This window comes from Muntiacus reevesi, chromosome 2 (assembly GCF_963930625.1).
Source record: "Muntiacus reevesi chromosome 2, mMunRee1.1, whole genome shotgun sequence".
NCBI classification, from domain to species: domain Eukaryota; kingdom Metazoa; phylum Chordata; class Mammalia; order Artiodactyla; family Cervidae; genus Muntiacus; species Muntiacus reevesi.
Window position 1 is genome coordinate 88,047,118 of NC_089250.1, and position 16,645 is coordinate 88,063,762.

General features: G+C 50.2%; 1 protein-coding gene across 1 annotated transcript in view; it reads left to right on the forward strand.

The window, feature by feature from the left end:
• PCNX2 (pecanex 2) overlaps positions 1 to 16,645 on the forward strand; it is a 300,484-nt gene that overhangs the window by 274,737 nt on the left and 9,102 nt on the right. The window contains exons 29-32 of the mRNA XM_065919838.1: positions 5,270 to 5,414; positions 6,115 to 6,345; positions 7,390 to 7,664; positions 8,463 to 8,650. Coding sequence (XP_065775910.1) covers positions 5,270 to 5,414; positions 6,115 to 6,345; positions 7,390 to 7,664; positions 8,463 to 8,650 — 839 coding nt within the window. The remainder of the gene's footprint in view (positions 1 to 5,269; positions 5,415 to 6,114; positions 6,346 to 7,389; positions 7,665 to 8,462; positions 8,651 to 16,645) is intronic.

Sequence of the window (16,645 nt, forward strand, 5' to 3'; positions counted from 1 at the left end):
TCCAGGCAGCCATGGGAATGAGCTGAGCTGATGGAATGGAAAGCCCTCAGTAATGCAGAAACCACGAGAGAGGTGTAAGGTGTCCTTTCTGTCTCACTTCTAGTTGCTCAGAGCTGGTGCTTTTTAAAAAACAATATGTTCCCTGGAAGATTACTTATGAAGTGTTACTATTTTATATAGTGGCTTCAATATTTGTGTAACTTACAATTCTCAGATGCCCTTGAATAATATAGATATCTACAATACTCTCATGTACACAAACTATTATATTTCCTGATACTTAACATAATAAGACTACTCTAACTTCCACCCATAAAACATTAATCTTTCAAAACCACACCTTTAAGAGTTCACAAATTCTTATTTCTCCCATTTTTGAAAATTATATTTAAACCTTCTTTAAAAAAAAAAAGGAAGCTGAAATCCTCAAACCAAAAGCCTTAATCTGCCTTTCACAGTGTTTATCAAATCATCATGATGTACATTTTATTTATTTTCTTTCAAGTTGGATATAAGATTTTGTTTTTATAATTTTAATATTTTTGACCTCTTAAATACTTAAAAATTGTGTCGATTACACCTCAATAAAGCTGAGAAAATTGAAATCAAATACAAAAAAAAAAACGCCTTAATCTGAACGAATTCTGAGAAATAGATCAATGAAGAGGATCTTTTATTCATCCCACAGAAAAAATACACTTAGTAATTTTCACCTGAAGAAAATATATCTTGTATTTAAAGAACTCAAAGATTAGTTGTAAGGAGTTGCTTTTGGACAATGATCAATAAGAGCTTATCAACAGTAGGATACTGATACCAAGGACCATCCCCTCTTGCATGCATTACTTTTTGTACTTCCAGATCCTTTACTGGTCAGGAGTGATGGGATCAACCATGCAACCAGTGCATGTTTGTGGGATCCCACAAAGGAATGAATCATGTATGAAGCATGCTGCCTCCCCCACAGTGGAGACACTCTCTGAGCTAGGATACTGACTTAGATAACCAAGCACACACTCTCTAAGAATCTCCATTACTAATTAGTAAGCTTGGGAAACCCAGTCTGCAAATCCCAGTTGTTCGCATATGTTCTCCGAGGGCTCCATGTAAAACACTGCCCTGCAGCAGAAGGCTCTTCACGATGCCCATCTGCAGCATACAGTATACGAGCCTGTTTGGACATTAACTTGAACATATCAATCCTTCTGGAGAGTCCACTGGGAGTCCTGCAGAAACTATCCCAGCATTAGAGTTGTTTCCACCTGAATCCCAAGAGTCATTAACACTGGATCCAAGATAATGAACTAGTGTCTAGAACTTAAAATCTGTATCTTTAATCATAATGGGCAAGGTTTCTCAGCAGCAGCATTATTCACATTTTAGGTTGTGTGGTTCTTTGTTGTGGGGGACTGTTCTGGGCGTTCCTGCCTGGCCTCTACCCACTGGGTGCCAGGAGCACTGCCCTACAGCTGTGACATCCAGAATGTTTCTGGATATTGTTAAACATTTCCTGGGGGCCAAAGTTTCCATGGACTGACAGCCAGTGAGAAAGGGTGCAGGTGAGAACTGGGCTGAGCTGGATAGGGTCATAGGCAACATCTGGCTAGACTCGAGCCCTGAGGACTCCTCTGTGGATAAAGAAAGATGCCGTAAAACAGTGAAACAGGAGTGAAAACAGCCTTCGCTTCAGCTGGTCATTCTCAAGTTGTCACTGCTCTGTGAAAGGTGATGGGTGAGGATGCTGAAATGGGCAGGACCCGTTAAAGCATAATCCTCATGGAGCTAGAGTTCCTGCCAGGGCTTCAAGCAATAGTCAGAGCTTCAGGCCAGAAAATGACTATTTCCAGAAAGGTTGTGTACATCTGTGCTTAAGTGCCGATGGCTGCAACCTCTTATCTGTACTCATCACCAATGGTTATGTCATCATAGAATAGGGAACAGGGTCAGGAACCAGAAAGAACAGGAGTAAGAACAAGCAGAGTGTCACAGAGACTCAGCTTGGTGGTTGTTGGTGTCTGCTGGGGGTGTGGAGTGACTCTGAGCAGAAGCTGAATCGTCCTTTCCAACACTCATGCACACATACAAACATGCACCCTTGTACATGCACACACACACACACATGCACATCACACATAAATGTGTGCTCATCTCAAGCACACACATATACAAATGTGCACTCATGTACATGCACATACACACACATGCACATATATACACGCAAATATGCAGCCACATACGGACAGGAACACACACGTGTACACACACTTATAAAGGTGAGATATTATGCAAGTCCTAACTGCGTGGATTGTGGGTTAACACTGCAGAAGAGGTGCAGAAGGCTGGTCACAGAGAGTGTCACCAGACAATCCTCAGTGCAGGGGCAACCCTGTCCATTTGTGTGGGGATGGGGCAGGGCAGGCTCCAGAAAAAACCTGGCCCAAGTGTAGTCATGTGTTAGAGACACACATCCACATGTAGAGAACTGGACCGTGGCACTGAGATGAGCCTAGGCTTACATGGCACCACATTTGTTCAAAAAACTTCAATGAATAAAGATAGCACTAAGGGGCCGAGTGTTGGCTGTTCTAGTCCCCACGAAGGCCAACCTTAAATAACTCAGATGTAACCCTGTTTCCCTGCTCCAGCTGTTGGCCTGGGGGTGGGAGCCTATCATCTCTCAGTAGAGTCTTAACAGAACAAAGCCTGGTGATGTCGCAAGTCAGAAATGTGTGGGGGCCACCTGGAGACCTCTCCTCTCCTCAGAGCTTCCCAGCTCATCACATCTCTGCCTTCTTCCTCTTCAGTCTCCTGAAGATAAAAGGCAGATAATGAAACACCTTATATTTAGGATGCCTGTATCTTTGAGGTACTAGGAGTAATGCCCTGCAATCTAAGGGAAGTACCCTCATTCTAGTGAAATTATAATTCAACTTTGTTTTCTGCATGGAGACTCATTTTTTAAAAAAATTTTCACTGACATATGGTTCACTTACAATGTATTCACTTCTGTTGTACAGAAAAGTGTATATGTACATTCAATTATACATCTATACATTCTTTTTTAATACTTTTCCATTATAGTTTATCACAAGATAATGAATATAGTTCCCTGTGCTATACAATAAGGCCTTGTTGCTTCTCCATTCTGTGTATATATATGTTAGTTTGCATCTGCTAATCCCAAATTCCAGTCTTTCCTTCCCCCAGCCCCCTCCCCCTCGGCAACCACAAGTCTGTTCTCTCTCCCCATGATTCTGTCTCTATTTCATAGATAGGCGTGTGCATTGAGACTTGCTTCAATGTAATAGCAGTAAGTCTCACAATGTGTCATTTTCCTCTGAAAATAGAAATGATCAGTAAGGCATCTATCATTCTGTCATTAGGGGCCTGAGATGGGCTCCAATCACTTATCAAGATCCCGTGGAAGGGCGTTTTCTAGACTGGGGAATCAGGTCTATGCTTGCCTTCCGTACGCCGTCAAAGGATGGGCTGAATGCCTGGCTCTTCTCTTCCATCTACCTGGGCATCTCGGCAGGTCCCTTCATCTCCCACTGCCACTGTCCTCAGCCCTACATCTAGAGGAGTGGTTTCTCTAAATCTGTGTGCTAGCAGCCTGGCATGCTTTTAATCCTTTCTAGAAGAAACCCCACCTACTTTTAGCCCTCTTTTTAGTACTTCCTGCTATCCGATGACAGAGGCATTTTGGATCGTTTTCAATGACAGCAGTTTGCACTGTTTTAAAGCTCCCCTCCCTTGCCCTATCCTGTTGCATCCTTGCCCTGCCGTCCGCCCATCCCCTCCCAGGACTGCAGGCAGCCCCAGGAAGTCTTTGTTCTGTGTGGGGGCAGCCTGTCCAGGACGGCTGCCTCCTGAAACTCTTCCTGGAAGGCTCTGGGCTCCTCAAGACCCTGGCACCCGCCCTACCTGCCTAGACCCATTTCCCACAGTCATCTCTGACCTTGAGCTTCAGCATCCCTCTCAATGGAGTTCTCGAAGGAAGTTAATGATTGTGGTGCATTTTGCAATCACGTGCTCCAATAGCAGTCAGCGGAACTATTTCTCAGACATGTGGGCCTAATGTTCTGTGTTGAATCCAAAGTCTTGCTGGGTGAGCCAGCTCGTTTAAATCCTCCTCAGCTCCATTCTCAGAGAATCTCTTCCACACACATTTCCTGGATCGTTTTGTCCCAGTTCAATCCTATCAGGGATGCTGTTTCTTGTGTAGTCGCCCAGTCCCACCAGGGATGTTAGAAGCCAGACTCATTAGAGGCGGCTGCCAAGTGTATTAATGGACCTAGAGGGAAAGAATTAAGAACACTTCTTTCCCTCCACATAATATAGGATGAATCACTTTCCTGAACCATGTGTTGATCCAAAAGGTAATGAGCCCAGACTGTGAAAGGTGTCCCTTGGGTGCCTCTCTGCTCTCCACCCAGGCAGTACTGTAACAGGCAGGAAATGGAGGCAAAGCAGAAAAGCCCAGAAACATAAAAACCTGGACAATCTGAGAAATCCTTTGGTCATTCATTTTAACCCCCTCTATCATGGAGGCAGCAGAGGATGAGATGGTTAGATAGCATCACCAACTCAATGGACATGAGTTTGAACAAACCCCAGGTGATAGAGAAGGACAGGGGAGCCTGGTGTGCTGCAGTCCATGAGGTTGCAAAGAGTTGGACACAACTCAACGACTGAACAACAACAACAAATTGTGCCTCATCCACTAGTCATTAACAAAAGGGGTGGGATTGGGAGACTGGTGTACTCTGAGAATCTAAACGGCCAATTTGAGATTTCACTTGGTGTCGTTTTCTCTCTCCATATGGTGAGAGAATCCAGTTTTCATTATGAGTCACATAGTCCAAAAGTGCCATCCGGAAACACAGAGGGGACAAGCAGAAGGGCCTGGACTCTTCCCCAGGCCTCCCTGCCTCCCTCCTGAGAAATGGAGCCTTTCCAGGGCTCCTGGGCCAGATGGCCTGCGTCTCCACTCACTCTGCCTGTGGATGTGGCAGGCCAGTTCTGCCCAAGACCTCCAGCCCTACACTCCAGGATCCAGTATGTCACCAGCTATTCTTGATGATGATCACTACAGCATTTGTCACAACGGTCTGAACACGGGCCGCAGGTCAGGTGTTCAGTGGGACCCCCGCCAGATCAGCCTAAAGACAGTAAAGTCCTTGTGGTGTCATAGGGGAGTCTTGAGCCAGTTCAGGGTGACAGGGGCCTGAACACCTATGCGCCATGTGAACAAACATTGTTTTCGCAGCCTGGATTCTTTCCTGTACGGCCTCCACGCCCTCTTCAAAGGTGACTTCAGGATAACAGCCCGAGATGAGTGGGTGTTTGCGGACATCGACCTGCTGCACAAAGTTGTCGTCCCAGCTCTCAGGATGTCCCTGAAGCTGCATCAGGTAAGCATTCTTTTTGTTTTTTTAAGTATAAGCCTGAAATATTAGGGGGGAAAATGACCTTTCAAAAACATGGTCCCCTTGCTCAGCACAATTCTGACAAGTGGGCTTCTGACTTAGTAACTAAGTGTGTGTGTGTGTGTGTGTCTGTGTCTGTGTGTGTGTGTGTGTGGTGTGTGCTCAGTCAAGTTCCCTCAACTCTGTGACCCCATGGACTATAGCCCTCCAGGCTCCTCTGTTCATGGAATTCTCCAGGTAAGAACACTGGAGTGGGTTGCCATTTCCTCCTCCAGAGGATCTTCCCAACCCAGGAATCAAACCAACATCTCTTGGGTCTCCTGCACTGGCAGTCAGGTTCTTTACCACTAGCACCATCCAGGAAGCCCAGCAACTAAGCATTGAGGCATTGCCTATTTTTTATGGTACCCATGGTGATATGCCATCAAGATCTCCCACTAGCATGGAAGAGGGGACCTGGCCAGAGAAAATGATATCACCACATTGTGGTGAAAAGTCCCAGGCTCCTATGCCACCAGCTCTCTGGGCCCTGAGGCCACTGCGATGCTGAGGTGCCTTCCATCCACTCTGAGTGATGTGGAGGTGGACTTGACCTTGCACCAGGCATTGGCCTCATTGCCGTGTGCACAGCAAGCCAGGACCAGCTCTGTGGTCCTCCTGACCCACAGATGAATTCTTTCCCCAGGACCAGTTCACTTGCCCTGACGAGTATGAAGACCCGGCAGTCCTCTACGAGGCCATCCAGTCCTTTGAGAAGAAAGTGGTCATCTGCCATGAGGGCGACCCAGCCTGGAGGGGCGCCGTGCTGGCCAACAAGGAGGAGCTGCTGACCCTGAGGCACGTGGTAGACGAGGGTACGGATGAGTACAAGGTGCTCATGCTCCACAGAAGCTTCCTGAGCTTCAAGGTGATCAAGGTACGGGAGCCATCCCTCCCGGCTGCCACCAGCCTCCCGCCTGGGGGAACATGAGAAGAAATACATGGCTAGTCAACAAGTTCATTTGGGTTTTCATTCAGGAAAAACCTGAATGAACTTTTTTTGTTTAAAATAATTGATTATATATATTGATTTAATTTTTGGCTGTGCTGGGTCTTTGCTGCAATATAGGCTTTCTCTAGTTGTGGTATGCCAGGGCTTCTCATTGGGGTGGCTTCCCTTTCTGCGGAGGACGGGCTTTAGGGCTCGCAGGCTTCAGCAGTTGCAGTGCACGGGCTCAGGAGTTGCTGTTCCCGGGCTCTAGAGCATAGGCTCAGTAGTTGTGGGGCATGGACTTAGTTGCTCCTCCATATGTGGGATCTTCTCAGACCAGAGAGCAAACCTGAGTCTCCTACATTGGCAGGTCAATTCTTTACCATTAAGCAACAAAGAAGCCCCCCTGAATGAACTTTGTTCCCAACACAGTAGCATGGATTGGCACAGACACCCCTGCCCCTGGGCCAGCATCCTCTGTCCAAAGCCATAGTCCCCGGGGGTAGGGGGAGCGGGCAGTGCTGGCCAGCATGCAGGGTGGGTGGCCCCAAACAGGCAGTGCATCCCTGCCAAGGCCCTTTCCCACTCAAAGAGCTGGTGTGCAGGTGATGACTTTGGCAAAAAGTCCTGCTAGGCTAGACAGGCGTGGGGTCAGGATCTAGCTTGTTCTTAAAGACTTTCTAATTCTCTAAGATTCCAAACCTCCCTCTCATAACCTGTTCCTGGACCTGATAACTTCCTTCCCAGAGATTCTCTTCTTCATACAGCTTCAAATCACCAGGCTGAAACAAAGCCTTCTACCCTTTTTATTTGATCTCCATGGCCCCATGAAAATGGCATCATCTCCATCTTGCTGCCGTTCAGACATCACTCAGAAAGCTTTAGGCCAAAGCATAGTGGTCGCAGGTACTCAGACCCAACAGGCTGTAGCCCCGCTCTCGCACCGCCCCCACCATCCACTTTCCTCCCCCTGTCTTCCCCGCGCTGCAGGTGAACAGAGAATGCGTCCGCGGCCTTTGGGCCGGGCAGCAGCAAGAGCTCATCTTCCTCCGCAACCGCAACCCCGAGCGCGGCAGCATTCAGAACAACAAGCAGGTCCTTCGGAACCTGATCAATTCCTCCTGTGACCAGCCCCTGGGGTACCCCATGTATGTCTCCCCACTCACCACATCCTACCTGGGGACCCACAGGCAGCTGAAGAACGTCTGGGGCGGACCGGTCACCTTGGACAGCATCAGGGCGTGGCTCCGAACCAAGTGGTTGAGGTGGGTCTTCACGGCAAAGGCATTATTTACCCGGATGGAGCGGGGCTGCGAGCTCCAAGGCTTCTGGTAGGGATCTGGTAGGGACCTCTTCTGGTAGGGATCTCACTGTCCCTACCAGGGATCCCTGTCCCTACCACAGGGATCTTCCTGTGGTGAAAATTTCTGTGCCCAAATGCCCTCCAGCACACCCTTTGATTCAATAAGCCGTTTCAGATGATGACTCAATGGGAACCGTCACCAGATGTCAGTATGTCTCCCTCCCCCTTCCATCCACGGGCTGAGACTTAGGTTTGAGTCCTTGCAAAGTTGCTGAGGTTATGGGTCTTTGTTACACATCTGTTGCCAAGAACCAGGCTTGAACCAGCCTCCTTGCCCCATCCCACCCCCAGCCCTCATCTCTCATCGAATAAGTTTTCTCACCCGGTGGTAACAGCGTTCCTCGTTAGTGGGAACAAATTCTAAGTTGTTTTGCCTGAATCTAACAGGGGTCTTTGTCGGACCTCAAAGCTGAGGGCCCCTATGGATGGTGGAGCACGCACGGCTTTTTCATCTGGGCAAGGTGTATTCATTTATCAGTCCCTGAGGGGCTTCTGCATCTGGGGAGGGTGTGTTCATTTATCAGTCACTGAGGTTTGGGGAACAGAAACCCCTCCCTCCATCTGCATCCCATCTGCATCTCCATCGCTTCTCGCCAGTACAGTGTGGTCTGCCATCCTGCTTTGGACACAGATGTGATGGGGCGTCTAGGGGAATTACACATGTTTGGGTGAGAATCCTTGAAGCGTTTCTTCCTCTCAGAGTGCGGAAGGACTGCGACGCAGCGGGCCAGCCGGGCGCGGGCAACACGGAGGACGTGGATGCAGGGGGCGCTCCGCCCGCAGGCGGCAACAGTGCCCCCAGTGGTGAGAGCAGGGAGAGCAGCGCGGAGCAGCCCAGAAAGGATGGGAGCCGCCACTGGTCACCCCGGGAAGGGACGCGGAGGCCAGGTGAGTGCAGTGGGGGCCTCGTGTTACCGCCGAGGCTCCTCACGTCTCACTGGCCAACACCGCGGGCTATGTTGTCATTCTAACCTCTGAGAGACCGTTCACACAGGACAAACCAGTATTGGGCCAAAAGATGCCCCCAAGTATACTGACTCATATAAGTTCCACTCAGGAAAAAACTCTATTCTGTGTGTTAGGTTCAGCTTTTATCCTTTATCCATCTGTCTGTCCATTCCCTCAGCCAGCCATCTGTCTGTCCATCGGTCCAGTGGTCAGTCCCATCCACCCCATCTCTCACTCCTTCAGAGACCACTGGCTCATGTGTCTCAGTGTTAGGCTGTGTTGCAGCTCTTGATTCCTGAAGGTGCCTCCCTCCTTCTGTGAATTGGCCCACCTCCTCCAAGTCCCATGATGAGGCAGCCAGGCTCCTGCCCTCCACTGCCTGGCCACTACAGCTCTCCACTTCCTCCCCTCACACCTGACATTTCAGAGCATAAGGAAAGAGGGGAAAAGGGTGCCAGCCGATGGGGGTGGAAGTGATTTGGTCTAAGTTTGGGCTGAGTCAAAAGCTTAAAATCATGTTTAAACTAAGGCCCAACTAATTAGGCTCAATCAGATGGATGAGGTTCCAAAGTCCCTCTGTACTTGGAGGAGAAGGCTGGGTTAGAAAAGGCGACCCTCAGGGCGTGCAGAGGACATGCCCAATTAGACTGGGAGAGACAGATGATTGGCCTGGCTCCCACCGGCACACTGTCCCTTGGCTTTGACCTTCAAAACCTGTCAGTGGTTTCACCTTTTGGCCTCAGTACTTTTACCATCAAGAAGCATTCATTAAGTGCCTCTTTGTGCGTGTTCCCCTGTCAGCTCTGCATCAAGGGAGTAAGTGAGGAGCAGTGCCTGCCTCCTAGAAGTGCCCAGAGCAAGGCTGGGGATTTAACTGAAATACTGAGGATGTGTGTAAAGATGGGCAAGAAGATAGATAAGATTAAAGAAAGACAGATGGATGACAGATAGATAGGGAGACAGATAGATAATGGATGGATAGATATCAGTAGAAGATAGAAAGATAGATTTTAGGTATATAGGGCGATTGAGGTTATATATATAATAGATAGGTGATAGATGGATAGAAAATTGATAGGTAATAGATATATAGATAGCTAATTGATTGATGTGTGTGTGTGTGAGTGTTCATTTATGTCCGACTCTTTGCAACCAAATGGACTCTAGCCTACCAGGCTCCTCTGTCCATGGGATTTTCTAGGAAATAATACTGCAGTGGGTAGCCATTTCCTGCTCCAGGGGATCTTCCCTACCCAGGGATCAAACCCTCATCTCCTGTGTCTTCAGACAGATTCCTTACCACTGTGCCACCTGGGAAACCCATATCTCCTGTAAAGTATGAATAGCAGAGTATTTTAAAAGAAATTTAATCTTATTAAGTTCATAGGTGGCACATGAAAGATTTTGAGGGGATCTTCTCCGCTCAAGGATTGAACCCTGGGTCTCTCACATTGCAGGCAGATCCTTTACCATCTGAGCCACCAGGGAAGCCCCAGTTGGTTGATAGAGAGATAATAGATAATAGAAAGATAAATAGATAATATAAAGATACATAAGTAGGTTGAGCTATTTCAAATCATAAAAGATGACACTGTGAAAGTGCTGCACTCAGTATGTCAGCAAATTTGGAAAACTCAGCAGTGCCCACAGGACTGGAAAGTCAGTTTTCATTCCAATCCCAAAGAAAGGCAATGCCACAGAATGCTCAAACTACCGCACAATTGCACTCATCTCTCATGCTGGTAAAGTAGTGCTCAAAATTCTCCAAGCCAGGCTTCAACCGTACATGAACTGTGAACTTCCAGATGTTCAAGTTGGATTTAGAAAAGGCAGAGAAACCAGAGATCAAATTGCCAACACCTGCTGGATCATTGAAAAAGCAAGAGAGTTCCTGAAAAACATCTACTTCTGCTTTATTGACTACAACAAAGCCTTTGACTGTGTGGATCACAACAAACTGGAAAATTCTGAAAGAGATGGGAATACCAGACCACCCAACCTGCCTCCTGAGAAATCTATATGCAGGTCAAGAAGCAATAGTTAGAACTGAACATGGAACAACAGACTGGTTCCAAATCAGGAAAGGAGTACATCAAGGCTGTATATTGTCCCCCAGCTTATTTAACTTATATGCAGAGTACATCATGTGAGATGCCGGGCTGGATGAAGCACAAGCTGGAATCAAGATTGCCAGGAGAAATATCAATAACCTCAGATATGCAGATAATACCACCCTTATGGCAGAAAGTGAAGAATAACTAAAGAGCCTCTTGATGAAGGGGAAAGAGGAGAGTGAAAAAGTTGGCTTAAAACTCAACATTGAGAAAACTAAGATCATGGCATCTGGTCCCATCACTTCATGGCAAATAGATGGGGAAACAATGGAAACAGTAAGAGCTTTTATTTTCTTGCGCTCCAAAATCACTGCAAGATGGTGACTGCAGCCATGAAATTAAACGACATTTGCTCCTTGAAAGAAAAGTTATGACCAACCTGGACAGTATATTAAAAAGCAGAGATATCGCTTTGCTGACAAAGGTCCATCTAGTGAAAGCTATGGTTTTTCCATTGGTCATGTATGGATGTGAGAGTTTGACCATAAAAGGGGCTGAGCGACAAAGAATTGATGCTTTTGAACTGTGGTGTTGGAGAAGACTCTTGAGAGTCCCTTGGACAGCAAGGAGATCCAAACAGTCCATCCTAAAGGAAATCAGTCCTGAATATTCATTGGAAAGACTGATGTTGAGGCTGAAGCTCTAATACTTTGACTACCTGATGTGAAGAGCCGACTCATTGGAGAAGACCCTGCTGCTCGGAAGGATTGAAGGCGGAAGGAGAAGGGGATGACAGAGGATGAGATGGTTGAATGACATCATCAATTCAATGGACATGAATTTGAGCAAACTCTGGGAGAGAGTGAAGGACAGGGCAGCCTGGCATGCTGCAGTCCATGGGGTCTCAAACAGTTGGACACAACTGAGAGACTGAACAAGAACAAGATGGATAGGTAGGTAGATGTTTGATAGATACATATATACATACACAGATATATAGAGATAAATAGATAGATGATAGCTACTTAGTTGAAGATAGATGAGAGATGGAAGGGAGGCTGGAAGACAGGGAAGGAGAGAGAGGTAAATAGGTAGGTAGCTGAACAAAGTGACATCAGTTGCTTAGGGCGAAGAAGACCCCCTTGCTCGCCCTGTGCCATCTGCCTGAACCTCAAGCAGAGCAGCCTCCAGTGTGCAGCTGGCTCTCAGGCCAGGAGTTCCTCATTACTTAGTTAGTTAACAGTTCTTATTGCATGAGAATTTTAAGTTTCAAAAATCACAGAAGTGACTTTCCAGGTGGGAAAATGCAAGGTAGGTTCCAAATGGAGCAGCGCCTGAGTGTTTGATCTTTCTGTCAGGCGACTTATCTGAACCAGAGTGGGGCTCGAGTCCGAGGGTGGGGGACTGTGGGGAAGGGGGTCTGGCTGGGGGGTTGCAGGGGCACAGGCTTTTAAAGAGCCTGCGATGGGCATGCTGGACAGGTTCTGACTCAGTGAGATGCCTCTTCCTTTTCGTACACGTGAAGCCATGCTGGCACTGCGTGGCCTGGAAAAGCCAGCGTTCCTTCCATCCTCAGAATCCAGGCCCCATAGGTCGTGAATGTCCCTCATTTACCACCAGAGCCTGAGGCTGAGACCAGTCACAGGCTTCTGTGGCAGATGTCAAAGCTGAGTCTTCCAGAGCCCACACCAGCTGTTCATTTTTCACTATTGCTTCTTAAAATTGCTCCTACCAAGGCCACTCTTGGCTTTGCCTGCTTTACAAGGTAACGAGGCATGCTGGGCAACAGCGCCTGTGGGCCTCAAGACCATGAGCCCCCACCTGCAGTCAGAGTCAGCCTCAGGCTCTGCACTCAGCTTTTGTCCTGCTCTAGAGACTCTGAGTCTCTAGAGTATCTGAGGCTTTGGAGCAAACCCACTCTGAGCCACTCCTCGTCGCATGCCCCCCCATCCCACCACCACCTATTGTACCAAGTGCATCCTTGCTGTGGTGATAAAATGTAATAAGTAACAGACCTCCAGTATATACTGTGTGCCAACCGTCCGCAGGACTCTGACAGGCTTCTCTAGTAGCTCGGATGGTAAAGAATCTGCCTATGATATGGGAGACCCGGGTTCCATCCTTGGGTCAGGAAGATCCCCTGGAGAAAGAAATGCAACCCACTCCAGCATTCTTGCCTGGAGTATCCTATGGACAGGGGAGCCTGGCGGGCTACAATCCACGGAGTCGCAAAGAGCCGGACACGACTGAGCGACTAACACACATACTTCCCTGTGCTCATCTTGCAGCCGAAGAAACCAGGGCCGAGAAATTCAGTCACTGAACAGAGAAGCTCAGTCACGAGGCAGAGAAATCACCAGCTAGGAAGCAACTCATCTGGGATTTGTAGTCAGGCAAGATGGCCCAGTGCCTGCAGTGCTAACCCCCGGCACGGCCCCGTTACTCTGGTCCTGGGACTCTACCTCTGCTCATCAAATGCAGCCTTTGTCCCCGAACGTGATGGAGCCACTCGCCCAGGCTCCTTCTTCCAGCGCTCATCTCTGCTGCTCCCGCGGTCCGGGCCCTGCGTGACTTTATCCCCTGGCTGAGGGCTGCTCTTACAACTGGTCTTCCTTGGGTTCACAGCCAGGCACAGCTGACACCCAGCCCTTCCTGACTCAGCTGCCCAGTTTCCTGTAGGTCCCACTGTGGTCTGGGCAGGTGAAAGGTTGTGGTTGCAAGCCGTGTGCTACGCCAGGATTTGTGGCCTCTGGAGGAGAGGAATTCGATCCGGGGCCAGAGACGAGGCTTGACCACTTGGAGCTTTTCTGTAGCAAGGTTTTATCCAAGTATAATAGAAACAGGGAACGCTTCTAACAGAGACATCAGAAGGGACAGAAAGAGTGCCTGCTTGCTGGTTTTTAGCAAGGTGTTTTATGTCTGTTAGCAAGCTGCTAACCAGATAAGAGAGACACCTCAAGGCTGAGGGAGTTTCACCAGGCCCCCTCCCACAATGTGCATTTTTGAGATAGAATGGCACAAGATATGTCATCCCCGACCATAAAACAATGGGCATGAATACTGGTTTGTTGAGCCATTATCAGCCCAAGGTTTGAGAAAAGACAAAGAAAAGGTTTTCTTAGACAGAACTGGTTTTGTCAACAGAGAAGGGGAAAAAATACGTCTGCCACTTGCAGTTTATTTCCTCCTGCTGCTTGGGGACCTCTGGCCTCCCTGCTGAGGCTGTTAACACTCTCACAGGGATGGGGCACGCGGAGCAGACACATGTCCCTCCCTGTGCTCTAGGAGAAGCTGACAGTCTGTGGAAAGAAGGCCTTGCATCCCCAGGAAGTTATCCTGAGACTGGTGCCCCCTGCGGAGGGTCAGAGAGCTGGGAGGGAGCCCACCACGCCCTCTCCACCCCCAAGAAAGAAGAGCCACTCTCCTGCTCTCTGGCCATTCAGGCAGCCCTGACAACTGCACAAATCATGAGTCTCTTTTCCCCATATCTGCCAGGTGACAGCGTTTTAACTTAGGACATCTTTCTGTTGAAGGATGGCTTCCGTATCTCTCAGAAATGACCTGTGTTCCTTTGCTATAGGGCCACTGTAACAAAGTACCAGAAACTCAGTGGCTTCAACAAAAGACTGCCTCCCAGCTCTGGAAGTCCAAAACCAAGGTGTTGGCAAGGTGGATTTCCTCTGAGGCTGGGAGGGAGAATGGGTCCCTAGCCTCTCCCCTGGTTTCTGGTGGTTTGCTGGCAACCTCGGGCATTCCTTACCTTGTAGAAGCTTCATCCTGATCTCTGCCTTCATCTTCACATGGTGCTCTCCCGTGTGCATTTCTGTGTCCAGATTCCCCTTTATTAAGGAAATTATTCACCTCGGAGTAGGCCCCCCTACTCCCGTAAGACCCCATCTTAAGGAATGATACCTGCCACAGCCCTGTTTCCAAACAAGGTCACCCCCTGAAGTTCTGGGATTAGGACCTCATCGTGTGGCCGGCAGGCCCCAGCTGAGCCTCACCTGGCCTGCAGGGCTCCCCGTGACTGCCGTCTCCGGACTCTCTGTGGCCCGCTCCTGCTGGCTCACACCCCCAGCCTTAGAAGCCCCCCTGCCCCTCACTCATCCCAGGTGCTGCTCACCTCACAGCTCCTGCTGCTGCTGCTTCCTCAGGCTGGACGTGCTGCCCCCAGGCTGGACTCAGTCCCCCGCTCAGCCTCTGGCCAGATGTCGCCTTCTCAGGGAGGTCCCGGCCAGCCGGCCAGCCCTACCACCTGCCTCCGCCACCCTGCCACTGGGTCCCCTGGGTCAGGGCCTGGGAGCCGCCCTCCCCCGTAGGAGGGCAGCACAGCGCTGGGCAGGGGGCGGGGGGCTTGGTGGCGGCCCTCACTTCCCAGGGTGGGGGGCATGAGCACACACGGAGAGTGTGACCCACTGTCCCCACACTGCCGTGCCTGACGAGGGGCCGTGCTGGTGTGGACGGCACATCCACCTCCATCCACACCTCGCAGCGGCTCCTTGCCCAGCCTCAGGCCTCGGGTATACACACCTGCAGGAAGGCCCAAGGCTCACCTGGGGTGGGGGGGCGGGCCCTGGGGCAGGTCTGGGCAGGCTCTGGGTTCAGTCCAGGCCTTCCCGAGAGCCCGGGGCCCATCGCGTGGTGGCAGGAGTGTGTGGGAGCCGGTCAGCTTGTCCCTTGTCCCTGCCACTTCCTGGTCCTGTGGGGAGAGATGTAATGGGAAAGGGGGTGCCAAGTGGAACCCTCTAAAGTGCCACGGGGCACCCAGGGCTAAGGTGGTGCTCTGCACAGGCCCAGTGATAGAGCAGAGGGTCCCCTCCCGACTCAGCCTTTCCCGCTAAGTCTTCTCTGGAGGCTGGGTGGGGTCTCAGGCCCACGGGTCATGGAATTTCCAAGTGGAACTCAGCGGTTGCCAGCTTCCGTCCATCTCAGCCAAGAGCAAAGAGCCGAGGGCTGCTGATCCCACCTACCAGCTTGACCTTGTGCCCCAAGCCCCCTGCCGGAACCCCTCATCTAGCTTTAGAAGATTCTCCAGATCCAAGGCTGATCCTCTCCTGGTGATGCCTTGAGGACACAGTGCTGACCACACCGAGTGGGCCCAGTCTTGGGGAGAAGGAGGGCCCCCAGAGGCAGCTGCCTGTCCTCCCTCCCCCAGAGGAGGACCACGCCAGGTCCCCCGCAGGCTCTCCCTGCCCTGGAACATCCAAGCCTCTCCCGATGCAGCCCAGCTGGTCCCCACCTTTCAGGCCATCTGGCTTAGAGGCCCTGACGGGGCCCAGTGGACCGAGAGGCGCGAGTCCAAGAGAGGGAACAGCACAGACGGCCCCTCCTGCTCTCCGGCTCTGCCCAGCAACCCCACGACCCCCCTACCTCAGCAGCTGCCTGGGGCAAGCCTTCCCCAAAACTCACCAGGGGACGTCGCAGCCGCTAGCATCAGCCAAACCCCCGTTCCGTGTGGCTGGGCAGGGCTGGAGTCCAAACTTGCCCTCAAAAGGATGAAGCGTGTGAGACAGTTTGCTGGAAACCAGTCCCTGAGGCTCACAGGCTCACCCCAAGACAGGAGGGGAGTCTGAGGACATCTGGGGCAGGGCAGGCCCCCAGGAGACATCTGGAAAGGCCCAGAGTTGGTCTCAAAAGAGACAACCTGACTCCCTGACACACAGCACACAGACTCCTCTTCCTGCCCCTGGAAAATGAATCGCCCCTTGTTTTTACTACCACTGTGGTTAAAGCCACGTGGGGACATTGGCACCTTTGGCTGTGGTTCATGGCACCCTCTCAGTCCCTGGGGAAGTTCAAGGCCAGGCACCGTCATCCTTCTCTCCATGACCTTGGCAGTTAGAGACATGCCCTCCTATAAGTAAGCACCACGTCGGGGTCT